Consider the following 13,351-nt stretch of genomic DNA (forward strand, 5'->3'; position numbering starts at 1 on the left):
TTGCTGCTCTGAACAACACAAATGGGATAATACTTGCACTGGCACACTCAGTTGCTGTATATCTGCTTAAAAACTGAGACCGCTGTGAACACATTAGAAACCTCTCCTCTCTGCACTACTTTTCATTGGAATAATTAAGTTCAAATTTTTCTTTAAGACATTGTGTCCTGGGGCAATATCTAAAACCCACCTTTCTGGACCGGGACTGCTGCGGCTCTCCCTGCCTCACCTTCCACCTGAAGGAGGCATTTCTGCCTTCCCAGTAGGAACATAGACATCATGGCCAGGTAGGAAAATCCCCACACTGATTGCTGTCAAAACCCTGCCCTGCAGTCAGAGCCCTATCATTTGGACTGAGAGAAGAGAAAGCCACTTGTAACAAAAGTAATGCTCCTCAGCAGAGGATGCCGTGATAATAAGAGTCAGGAAATGATGTGTGCAGCACCAAGGTGAAGCATAGCACCGCAGTGACGCTGCCTATTCTGCAGCTACAGGACCTACAGTGCAAGTGCTCCTCGTGCTGGATGCAGTACCTTGCTCTGAACAGCTCAGTGCCGTGGCCTGCAGCCCTATTCTGAGGAGCAGGTGAATCGCCTGCATCGATACACCCGAACTCTTTGGAAAACACCACACGACCTGCTGAAATGGTGGTGACCCTCCACTGTCCCCTGCACTGACGCAGCCCTGCCTCACTTACTTCAGCGTAAATCACTCTGATCATCAAAGTGACAGGTAAAGAGAGGAAAGGAGGAACTTCTGCCTTCCAAGGTTCGCTCCCCCATCTCCGCTGGGGATTCCTTTACTGCAAACAGCCTGAGTATTATTGCCATTTACAGTAGCAATCACTCCATCCCCTCCTCTCCCACAAACCTACTGTCGATATTAGCACTGATCATACTAACAAGCCTGTGGGTTTTATTACTGCTGATACTAATAATACTGGACACATTACGTCTGCTCCCACCAATAACAGGCTGCAGATATGATCCCTGCTAATGCCGATAATACTGGGGGATATTATCTCTGCCATTGTCAGCACTGCAGATATTATTGCCAGTAATGCTGTCAAATACTACAGATATTGTCAGGGACCAAGATTAATAATGCTGAGATTGTTACAGCGCTAGCCTCACTGGAACACGAATCCCAAATGAGAATTTGGGTCTATGGAGGAAGTATGTTTGTGGCCTGCTATTGAAGAGGAAGAGCTATCTTTAATCATAGTGGTTTTGTAAAGATCCCTAAAGTTTGATCCAGCTGGAGATGCTACAGTATGCAGGGAACAGTTGGAAACATTGTTCTCATATTATCTAACTGGCTATCTATCTATCCATGTATCTGTCCTCTCCCTTTTTCTCTATATATAGTGCTCAAGATTACAGTATTGGACTGCTACTGACTTTTTGTTAGTGCCGCTGCCACCCCAATTCTCATCCTTTTAGCTATCAATCAGGGAGTTACGGAACAACAGAAATATTTGCATATTATTTTCCCCCTTTATCCTCCTGGACTTCTCTTTGCTGCTCCCGAGTCTGACAATGACCCTGCTCGGCTTGTCCTGCCCATACTGTGTAGTGCAATATTAGGGTCATGAGGAGCCAGGGATTCCAGTTTCCAGCCACAGCTTGGTGCTAAAGCTCTCAGTGGTCTTGGGAAAGGCATAACATGCTGCCAGGCCACTTCTGCCTCTGCAAGACGGTGGATGGAATTGGTGGGGAAGGTCAGAGGGGAATTACAGAAATGCTGGCTGGGCCTGCAGCCTGCAAGGAATGGCACACAGCTATACAAGTGGTGGTTAACTTGTTTAGCCAAATCATTTGAAAAATCAGAGGAGGCCAGTTCTCTGCTTTGTCTAATCTGGCACTGAGGTCAGGAAACAAAAGGAATACGGGTTCTTAACAGGGCAAGTCCTGGCCATGCTTCCTAGGCACTCACCTGAGGAAGACAAATGAGTTTTGGGGAAAGACGTGACCTGGCAGTTCTTTGTTTGGACCAGGACACACTCAGATCTACATTCCCACTAGCTCGCTCTCAATGCCATTGTCTTCCTAGGCCACCCGTTCGGTAGCAGCCAGCACATTTGGTATACTGGGACTTCTCCTCTTCCCTCTAACTCCCTGTGAGGGACACACCTGGCTGTCAGCGTCCATCGCTGAGCCCACCTCATGCATCCGTCTGGTTCCTTCTGTCCAACTCGGGAGTTCTGCTACATCATCTTGACACATAATTATCTCTCCTCTTCTTAATCATCTGCGCTATTGTCTAATGTAGGCACCAGCTGCAGCAAGGAGGACCTGGGGGAGGGGGCGTGCTCAGATTGGAGCTCCTCTGTCTTTCTCCCACCCTGTTCCCCCAGCCATCGCAGAGGTTGCTAACAAGGTGTTCAGAGCTGGGGATTCAGGAGCACCTTGGTACTTCCCCTGTTTCTGCTGAACTGCATTCCTCACAAAGCGTCATCCTTGCAGAAGAGCTGGCCCAAGGGAGCAGAAAGAAAGAGAGCGCAGTGCTGCTGCTTCTGCCTTCTTCAGGGAAGGGCCACCTCCAAAAGGCTGGGAAAGTAAATGTGCATTGAGAGCCCGTAAGGAAGAGCTTTTCAACACGAGAATGAATCCTACAGTTAAGAAACTGCAACAAGACAGAGCTTAGAAGCTCTGGAAAATACCGAGAAGGTATATATATCCAGCACGAGCATGAAGGAAATACCTGCACTGGCTTCTGGACTTGCTTTCTTAACTCCTGTCTCAGCTAGGAGCACTCGCAGCCCTCAGAGCTACAGGGGAGGATGCCCAGGAAGGAGTGCAGGTCACTGGCTGTGCAAAACCTCCCCTTGGACCTTCTAGCATTAGGGTCCAGCCCTGCAAAGTGGTTGATGTCTTTCAATGTTTCTTAAAGCCAGTGTGAGCACAGGTTATCAGCTCTTGGACTGCGGTGTTTAGCAGCTGGCTGAGGTTTCTCTGGGGCAGGAGTGTGACATCTCCCGGAGGCAGATACCTGGGATGGCAGAACGAAGGCTCTTCTGCAAGGCATTTGTAGCTGTGTCATGTAACTGGCACCTAAAACTCTGAGATCCAACACCCCCATGACTGTCTGATACCTTTTTGATTTTTCTAGTAGGTTATGCGGGCTCCTGGCCAACAGCAGGGAGTTGCAGTGTTTCTTGCCCTTCATAAATCAAGTCCAGGATGAATTAAGGACAGAGACAGAGAGTTGTTCTTACTGTCAATATATCATTGTGAAGTGTCACAGGCTTAGATGTCTGTTTGATTGTTTCTGTGTTTAACCGTAATGCTCCAAAAAGCTCAGGTTTTGGGGCTGGCAATGATTGCGTGGCTGCATCTAAGTGGCATGATTGTTCCAGGTGTTTGGAAAGAATAGCTGCTAAAGCTAGATTGAACTGCTTCATTTCAGAATGAAATATGGACGCACCATGGTGAGAGCTTGTGATCACCAAGCTGGAATGCATGAGGACAGGGGTTCACAGAAACCCCAAATACTGCCAAGAGATTTGCACAACCATTAGAGAAACTTGTCACTCGATTTGAAATGTCACCGTTTCCTCTGTATGTAATGAAGAGAAATGCTGGAGAGGCTTGCAATGTTTGCAGTCTCTTACTTCTGACATTTTTTGACTTTGAGGCATTGACTCAGCCCTTCCATTGCTACACCTTTCTCTTAGCTGGGCCCTACTGCCATCTAGCTGGGAAATGGATCTTCCTCTGGGGCCTGATCCAATTTCCAATGGCATCAGCAAAAATCTTCCCATTTGCTTTGATAGGAACTGAACTGGGTCTTTGCTTCCAGCCTCTGGTTTTACTTTGTATGAGGGAGAAAGGGGTCACAATGTCTGCCTTTTTCTCGGGACTATTGTTTATTTGGATCCAGAAGTTAGAAACGTGAACCTCACCAGCACCAACGCTGAGAAAATGATTGGCATAACCCCAAAGTGCAGCATCTCTCTCAGGAGAACTCTCTCCTCTCACCATGCATCACAGAGACCCCTGGTATTATATCACCCCACACAGCCTGGGGGCTACAGCATGCGCAGCACAGCAAGCCACCATTACTGCCAAGAGGTCCCCCATGCAACAGGCAGCAGTGGAAAACAACATCCTGAAGGCAGGGCTGAACCGAACAAACTGCTCAGGCACTACTCTTAGAAAGTTCACCTCCCGGTCCTCATTTTTTGAATGCATCAAATTAAAAGAGCAAGACAAAATTTTACAAAGCCACCATCAATGCACCAAGACCTCACCCACCCATCCTGACTCTGTCTATTTGGACCCAAGGCTCCAGCTTTTGGCTCATTTTGGGATTCACTTTGCCCTGAGTCCTTCCCAGCAGGTAGGAAAAAGAAGGAGACAGCTTAATCCTAGTCGCTTAGAGCCCTACTGAAAGGCTTGGATAACAGCCTTAGGGCCACAGCACTCAGAAGAGCTCCTGCTCTGCTCTCCGATGGTTGTGAGCACGGCAGTTCTGCTGTGGTGGATGCTACCCATTGGAAACTGGGCCCTTATGATCACCACAGCTGGTGTAGCTCATGGCTCACCACCAGGACAGGAGCTTGTTTGCAAGAGGAATGAGAAATACTCCCAAATTGCTGGTGCTTCTCCGAGATGGCATTTTGTTTGAAAACGAGGGAGTCGGGGAAACCTTGTTTACCCGCAGCTCAATGTCTGGGCACCTGCTGGCACCAGGGGAGCTCAGTTCCAGCCGTTTCCAGCAGTGAATGAACTTGGGATCAGCTCCAGCAATGGAGACGGCTCTCTGCCTGCCGAGCAGATGTCCGGAGACACGGCCTGTCATGAAAAGGCCTCGGAAGAAGAGCAGTCCAAGCCAGCAGGGCAGTGGCGGGGAACTGGTCTCTGTTGCTAAAACTGATCTAGCCCCTGGAGCAGCTGCAAACCTTGGCCTGAAATTGGAGCCTGTACATGGGGACAAAGAACATAAAAGGGAGGGTGAGCTTCTGCCCTCCCCCTACCTTCATCACGTTTCCTCTTCTCGCCATTCGACCGAGGAATCCCCAGGATCCCGTTAATGGAGTAAGAGCCCACTGGATCATTGGAGGCACTGGAGACGGGAGGGGATGCTGTGCTGGGCACTGGACAAAAGGAAAAGGGAAAAAGGGCCATGAGGAGAGCAGCCAGCACTCAGGGATCCCCCAGCTGAAAGCTACACATGCCACCAGTCTCACAGGAACGCCTGGGCGCTAAGCCGACTCCCAGTCCCTCACACTGCAGGACTTGCACTAATACTGCCCTGCCAACGTTGCTGCATCCCAGCTTTGCCAGCCTGTACCATAGCTCCACAGCCTTCCAGTACAGGGCCCATAACAACAAGCAAGCGCACTCCAGCAAGAAGCTAAGCCTCGTTGTTACATCCACCTTCAGAGCAGGCTTTGCAGTGCCTGCCACGTAACTGCGCGCAGTGCTGCACAGGCCACATCCCCTGGTGACGTCCCAGGCTACCCATGTTCTGCCAGATGGTTTCCTCCCAGCATTTCTCCACCTTGCGTGCACGTACTCTGTCTTAGCCAGACCAGCCTCTTAGGTGTCCACACAAAACACTCAATGAAAAATCAACTTCTCTTAGTATAGATTAGAAGCTTGTCAGCGTTGGGCCAATAAATCCAGTTCCCTACTAGAAGAAGCTATGAGTTGGTGATACATACTCCAATCCAGATTAATAAAAGCCTTGTGTCTTTCTTTTGCGCCGACCAATGTAAACTGGCAGACTCCTCCTGCCACTCAGGGCTGTCCAGGACTGCTCTTGACTTTCAGTGTATCAGAAATGACAAGTCACCCAGATTAGAAATGATCACTTCCTGATAATTAGGGCTTTAGAGTATAAACCAAATAGAGTCATGCATCGAATAAGGAAGCCCATTATGTCCCAACATGCCCCAGTAATTAGGAGAATACCCCAGTTCCCCTGTAGGCCACTACTCATCATTCAGCTCATAAAGCACTGAACTGAAGCAGTCAGCACATCCAACAGAAGCTTTCCAGGATGGAAAGAACCTGCCAACGCTATCCAATGTAGACCCATACTTCCCAGTATACCCCAGAGCAATGAGAGACTCCAGCAGCAGCACTCACAGTCCCTATCCCGGCTCAGCCAGTGCATTCCCTAGACATTGCGCTACTTCTCCAAGAAGGAAGAATATCTGCCAACTCCATCTGGTGTGGTCAGTGCCTCCCGGGCCAGTGAGCAAGTCCAGATTAAAAGGGCATCCAGAAATGCTCTTCCATCCTGGGCCATTAATTCCGTTGTGTTCCTGAACACAGTTCATGTACAGGAGTGTATCTGCCAGCTCTGTCCCGTATAGGCCAGCACTTTCCAGTAAATCCTTGTTTAGCAGCTGATTCTCAGTAACCGACAGTATCTCAGACAGTTTCTTAGGCCCTAGACAAGCCATAATATCCCAGAATACTGCATTTTTTCTCCTGCTCTGAATTGTTACTGGGTAACGCGATGCTAGCAACAGCAGACATATGCACCATGCAGCCCACAGAGACATCGGTGAAAAACAGCTCATCACACATCTAGCACAGGACCTTTAAACACAACAGACTAGTAGGCATTTGGTAGCTTTATTACAGCCTCCATCTTCTGCTCACCTCGATAAACCCATTTCCTCTAGCAGAAAATGCATTTTCTCAGTGAAATACACCCATGGGATACCTGACTGCAGAGCTAGAACAACGAAGGGCTCAGTTGTGAGGTGTCGGGAATATCGTACCCTGGTCTGTGTAGTGCTATCTAGGAAATGGACTGGTTCCAGCAAAGGGAGAGCAGAGAAACAGGGAGAGGGGAGAAAAGCAAGTCAGAGAAAGAAAGAGACAAAAAGTGAAGGCCGGTGCTTAGGTAGGGTAGCAGTAAATACTTCTCTCTAGGGAGGCGAAGGAGAGAGCGTGAAAGTGAAATGGATGTAGAGGCAGGATCGCTTTGGGCAAATTCCTTTGGGCAAACTCTTTGCAATGCAGCTAGGGCAGCAGAGAACAGGAACCTCTGATTTCTGTTGAGGTTTCTTTCACTCCACCTCCCTTCTACCTAGCATCTGCTCGTCAGCCTTTGTTCCCTCAGCTGAGCATATTCTCATCTCCACTTGTCCTGCCGCCACCCTCGCCTCGTGCCAGTCTCCTTACCGATAGTATGTCCTGGTGCAGTCACACCTGTCCCGCTCCCATCTGGTGTTGGGTGAAAAGGTTGCTGAACTTTGGTTCTGATAATCCTGGAAAAAGAGCAAAACATGTTCAGAACTCAACTCTTCATGCAATTTCTCAGTGCCTGCGATCCCAGCTGTCAGCGACTAAAGATCCCACCTGACAACTGGGTGCAGCAGAATGGCCTCTTATGTCTTTTTATGGTTGTGACTCTACTGCTTTAACAGTCTCATTCCCAGAGAATTGTCCTTGCCGTACTCTGCAGTCTTCTTCCCAAACCTGCATAGCCATGGTGCTCAGTGAGCAAGCTGGGATCCAGCCTCTCCTATGAGTTAGCAACTGCATTATCATTCATGATCTGATCTGCCAGTGTGGTCATAAGGCAGCCTTTGCAGTTAGTAGAGCCACTGCTGAATTAACAAACCGTGTAGATTTCATTTTGTTGTGTACTTCAAAAATACCTTTCTGGCATAGAACTGAGGGATTTGAACTGATGGAAAGCTTTCCCAAAGCCCTTGCCCTTTATAAAGGAGAGCAGAAGGCATCTGTGGGGAGTGGTGATGGGATATAGGTCACGAGGAAAAAGAAGCTCCAGACAGCACTGATGTTTATCAGGTAGTGCATGAACACAGCTTGGGAACCCAAAAAGATCTCTTGGTGAATGCCACAGAGCTCATAATGCAGCTCAGAATGAACACAAACTGAACTGCAGTTGTTGGTGCTCCATTTCTTGTTACATGAAATCTTTCACCTCTAGGTCACCGGTTTAAATCCAGCTGAGGTCCGTGGTGAAAGAAAATCACTAGCACCTAATACTTGGCTGAGGGGGCCCTGCCTGCTGGCAGATGCTGGGTGACTGTGACTCAAGAACAACTGTCTCACCAAGGTACTCAGCAAATAAGCCATGACCTGTGAAGGCCGTGGAGACCAAATTCCTTTCCCAGCTTAAAACGAGCCTCTCCAATTAGGATGAAGGCTGCAGATGCTCTTTAGGCTTAGTTTCTGGAACTGTCAGCCCTGCATTGTGTTAGCTTTAACCTCTCCCCAAAAATCTCTCCAAAAAGTGTAAGCAAATAATGTATTCTCCTTGCTCACTCAAGCACTTCTCTTAAAAATTCATTCTAAAGAAAGCGTTGGCAACACTTCAAAGAGCAAATGTACAGCTGGTGGGCAGTATGGCATGGAGAAAGGTAGGCAGAGACTTTGAGAGGATATTTTTGAAAAAGCTCCACAGAGTGAAGCCTTTGTAGGAAAAGAAAGGTATTTCAGAGCATAACATCTCAGCTTGTTAGGAAACTCAGATAGATGGTGAAACCTGGGCAGTTACTGGAGTGGCAGAGGATGCCTGGGACTTAGCTGAGACAGGTAGTGTCAAGGTTCTGGCTGGGGATGGAGATCCATGCAGATCCTCACCCCATATAGCTAGCTCAGTGGTGCCTAGCCCATAGCTGCTGAGGACCCGGACAGAAGGGGTCTGAGGGCCTCTGGGCCAAGGGGGCAGATTCTGAGACCACGCTGGTTTGCACTAGGTGAGGAGCTGATCTGAGAAGTCTGTGCTAGGACAAATAACACAACTTTTTTCTTCTTTTCTACTTTTTCTTTTTTCTTTTCTTTCCTCTCACATTCCCCCTATAGCCCCCTGAAGTGCCACTCTGGTTGTGTGAGTTTATTGATTTCCCCCAGCCCAGAGAAACAGAAAGAGGGGATGGGGTGCAGGCAAAGGGATGGAAATAGAAAGCTATAAATTATTTGTGACAGGAAAGCAATAGTGCCAGAGTGCTGAGCACAAGTCCCGTGTCACTATTAGATTCCTTTTAGCCTGATGACACTGTAAAAGAGGTTAAGTGTCTGATGGAATCGTACACCTTGGGGGCAGGGGCAGTCCAGGAGCAGAACAAGCCACAGAGAGCGGGTATATCAATTCTCCAGGCCAATAATATTCCCCTCATTGATCGCAACACAAAGTTCAAAAATCTCATTATAGCCAGGCAGACCTGGAACTTTTTAAAAATCAATAGAGTGATATAATGTATGTATACTTTGTATAAATGTATCTATCCATCCATCCATCCATCCATCTCTCCCAAATCTGCCTGAGGGTCTCTAAGTTAACGTACACATCATACTATGTGATGTTCTATTGTAGTGCAGCATAGTGAATGGATTAGAAGATTTCCCCTGCAGCCTCAGCTGACATATTATAAAATGTCCTATTAGCACTGCGGTGACATCAGACAGGCCCATTCATACTGAGATATGACATCAGATTTGCCATTCATAACGGGAGGTAGCATCAGTCAGTTCAGCTTCTATGGAGGGATCCATAGGGTGAGCCTCATTGAGACGGGCAGTGAGGCTGTGCTGAATCATGCCACATGGGAACTACGAAGTTTCCGAAAGACATTTAGAGTAAAAACAGCCTGGGAAACCATGGTGGTATAAAATTCCTGTCCATAATGCTTCGAAAACCCAGGCAGGGATGAAGAGGAAGCTTCAGTTTCCTTTCCCATTCAGTTCTTGGGCTCTCAGCTGAGAATGCCAGTTAGTGCCCATTGAGGCTGCGTGTACTGAGATGTGTCCAGTAGGAGCTGGAGTGAGATTCACCAGCTCGTTTCACCAAGTAGCTGACAGCTGGTAATGATTTTCGGTCACTACCAACCAGGGCCAGCTCCAGCAAGTCACCCCGAGGTGAAAGGCTCTGCTGGAAACATTCCCCTCTTAGGAATAAAACTGGTTTTGTGTCAAAAGAAAGTGTCTGGGAGCAGTGAGCAAAGGGGGAGTGTTCCTGGTTTTGCAGCCTCCAATGGCTTGGTTCAACCCAGGCACTGAATGGCTGAACCTAATGAAGTCTGGGGTAGAAGATATTTCCTACGGCTAAAAGAAGAGGCAGGTCATGAAGAGGCTTTCCCCAGCAGCGCTCCTTTGCCACTCAGTCATGACCTAACTCTGGTATTGTAAGGAAAGAAGAGAATTTTCAGACCCTAACTTGAAGTACAGGATACGGCAGTGCATCACCCTGGGTCACTTCATTTAGGGACAGTGATAAACAGCAGCGTCCCCAGGAATTGCTGCTGTCACTTTGACAGGCTTTGAGTGGGTCTTGTACGTGAGACCACCTAATGAAGCAGCAGATGAAAGATGAACAAAGCTGACCTGATCCTGTAGCAACAGATGCAGCATAATAATGCGGTCTTTAAACTTCTGGATGGCTGAAAGCTCACCCTTACTGGAGGCTGAAACATGTAGTAAGCCAGCACTGCTGCTCCAAACCTAGGAATACTGCATTACTGCTCTGTAAGAGGGAGCAAAAGCTTCATCGCCTCTTGCTGCTTTTAATGCCGCATTCTTGCCTCTAGACACTGGAGAAAGACATGCCTTTTTTACTTATTTATTTATTTTTCAGAACACTTCCTCAGCTCAAATCTTGGCATACCAGCCAGCAGTGCTGATTTCTTGAAGTAAATGCCAATGTTTTCGAAGGTATTTCTTTTCTCCAAAAGAAATTGTCACTTTGGACTAATTTCATCCCTGCTCTAATTCCATCACAGTCAGTGACTCCAATAACAGCATTTGTGTTTAATTAGGGGCATAAACTGGTACTTATTGTAGATTCCCATTTTTCATTTTCCAGTGGGAGATTTTTGCACAAGTTGTCTATTTTGAGTTTCGGAGAATATACACAGCTTTAATGCAGAACCTTCTGAAGTTTCAGCAACAGGACATTTATAGATCTTTGATGGCAGTAAAGCAACCGAACTTCATTTCACAATCTGAATTTAATACGTGATATTATCTTAAGTAATGGCATATAATGTCATTACAGTACATAGTATCATACCGTGAATTATAAATCCATTCCTGGATTTCATGAGTTACTATGGTTGGCTGGTAGTAACTCTTTCTAGAGTTAATACTTCAGACAGCTCCATCTGAAACCAACTGCCTGTTTCCAAATGAGCTGACTTCCTTAAACGTTCTGTATTAGATTGGGAATCTCCAGTGTTTGATTTCTGTTTTCTTATTTGGGGCAGATTTATGCAATTCCTTTTGCCGATTCTGAATGCAGATGGACAGACGAAAGTCAACTCCTGTAATATGACAACTGTAACAAGCTAGAATCAAATTTGGTCAAGGATGTAGAAAAAAATATTAAAAGATAAAATTAGCTGAGATATAATCCTTTCTGAGAAGCCCAACTTTCTCTTCTTTTAAACAAGCAAGAGAAAAATCTCTCCTAAACCTGTCCAGGAATTATTTGCTAAAAGAATGACAGATCATAAGAAACATCCCTCGCTTCTCTGACATTTCTATCCAGGCTGTCTTGTAGACTGACATACTCTGTGGTTACTCTACTCTTACTATTGCTGGAAGAGTCTTTAGACAGCATCGCAACGGCAAAACTCAAACTAGGGCAGATCAGAGGGAGTTGAGGTAGGTCTGAGCCATCTGGAGGTCCCGATCTACCAGTTCTTTTAATCCTGGAAGGACCAAGTGAAGTGCACTAAGGAAGAGCGCTTTGTCCTGCTGCGTGTCCTCGTGTCCTCTCTTTGATGACATTCCTCTGTCGTGGATTATTTCTCAGAGTGGAAGGGCACACTCAGTGGAGCACCGAACTCCTCGTAATTGTTCTGGAGTATCCATACTTTAAATGCTCCATATTAGAAGCACATTACAAGACCCCAGGGTGTGCATTACTGGGCAATTAAAGCAGCTCTTGGAAGGCTAACGCTGCTAAGCTTCAGCCTTGCTCTCTGCAGTGTGTCCAAGGGCAGCTGCGATGGCCAAGGAGCAGGCACCCCGCGGTGCCTTGCTGCTTCATTAGCGCGGCCAGGCCTGCGGCGCAGAGCCATGGCAGACTGTGGGGCCTTGGTGCGGGGCTGGTGGCACAGCCGGGCCTCCTCTGCCTCACAGCCCTTCCAACAAAGGGCTAGGGAGCACCCCAGCGATGCTGGCATCAAAGTGTGCCTGGGGAAAAGATGGGAAGAGGTAGCACTGGGTTCCTTGGTGACAGTGTCCCGCCTGCGGGTGGGTGCTGTGCAGGCATAAAGAGCCCCGGGCATGGCTTTGGTTCAAACGGGAGATGGTCTTAATGTTTCTGTGCGTGGTCTAGGTGGGGCTGAATTCACAGCTGAGCCAAAAAAAAAAAAAAGAGGGAGGAAAGTCCTGCTTGCATAGACAAAGTTCAAGCTTCATAGTATGGTGAGGAAAAGCAACCGAGGGATTTGGGGGGTGAAGGAAGGGAAATAAAGTCTGACAGTAGCGGCCTAATCTGACTTAAGGGAAGGGCTTCGGTTCCTTGCATTGTCATGGACCTCTCATCAGGACTTTGGACAAATGGTATTTCTCTCTGTGCTCTGTTTCCTGCCTGAAGTGTGAAGATAGGAGCGCTGCCTTGCCACCTGGGGCACGGTGAGGACAGCTGGAAGGAGGAGTGAAGGGCTCAGACTCAGTAATAACAGGGGCCAAGTAAGTGCTTCAGCGAGCTGTGGCACGGCGTTGGCTTCATTCCCCCGCTTGAAGCAGAAGTGACATGTACCCTGCTGACAGTGGCTGCATGTGAAGGGAAGGGAGGTAGGCAAAGGCAACAGGAGCTGTATTTCAGCTACGCTGACTTCAAACTCGCGTTTGAATTTGCAGCAGCAGCTGTAGTTGGGAAGATGAGAGCTGCAGTCGCCCCCCAAAAGCTGTAGCGTAATTTCCATTAGGGCTGGGGGGGACAGTAGCTTCTCCTACTGCTCTCAAAATCTACTGCAACACTTGCAGCCCTCAGAACGACAGCTGACATTGGCAGGAGCAGCAGACTCAGCTTCCTTGCTAGCTGGCCCGAGGCTCTGGCACTCTCTGCCAAGAGAGCAGAATGCCTTCAAACCTTGCCATATTCAGGGGCCACGAGCAATATTCACACATTCAAACTCTCTTCTGTCATGAAAATTGCAATTCCTTCTCTCTGCCTTTTGGAAGGGAAGAGAGAAGAGTGGTGATCATGTACTATATTGGGATATAAGCACAGGTATGATAGATCAATTAGATTGATTACACAGATAATCCTAAGAGGTGGCTGAATAGGGATAATCCATTTTCCTGAAGCTTCCAGATAGACAGAAGGGAGAAATGGAGATGCCTCACGTCTCTTGAAACACAATCCCTGCCCTCCTTGAGAAGATTTGGCTCCTTATCTGCTGTTAATC

At 47.7% G+C, this 13,351-nt stretch overlaps 1 protein-coding gene and 1 long non-coding RNA gene across 17 annotated transcripts in view; one reads left to right on the forward strand and one right to left on the reverse strand.

Annotated features, from left to right (window-relative positions):
* Positions 1 to 13,351, forward strand: part of LOC308197007 — a 318,880-nt gene that overhangs the window by 146,600 nt on the left and 158,929 nt on the right. The gene's annotated exons all lie outside the window — the stretch shown is intronic.
* The window catches only part of PAX2 (paired box 2), a 98,396-nt gene that overhangs the window by 46,632 nt on the left and 38,413 nt on the right, over positions 1 to 13,351 (reverse strand). For all 16 annotated transcript variants that reach the window (XR_013952520.1, XR_013952521.1, XR_013952522.1 and 13 more), the window contains 2 exons: positions 7,146 to 7,231; positions 4,979 to 5,098 (listed from right to left, as the gene is read on the reverse strand). Coding sequence is in view for 13 of the 16 variants with exons in the window: in XM_080596768.1 (XP_080452894.1) it covers positions 4,979 to 5,098; positions 7,146 to 7,231 (206 nt within the window). In the remaining 3 variants the exon portion in view is untranslated. The remainder of the gene's footprint in view (positions 1 to 4,978; positions 5,099 to 7,145; positions 7,232 to 13,351) is intronic.

This window comes from Anser brachyrhynchus (assembly GCF_964034855.1).
Source record: "Anser brachyrhynchus genome assembly, chromosome: 6".
NCBI lineage: Eukaryota > Metazoa > Chordata > Aves > Anseriformes > Anatidae > Anser > Anser brachyrhynchus.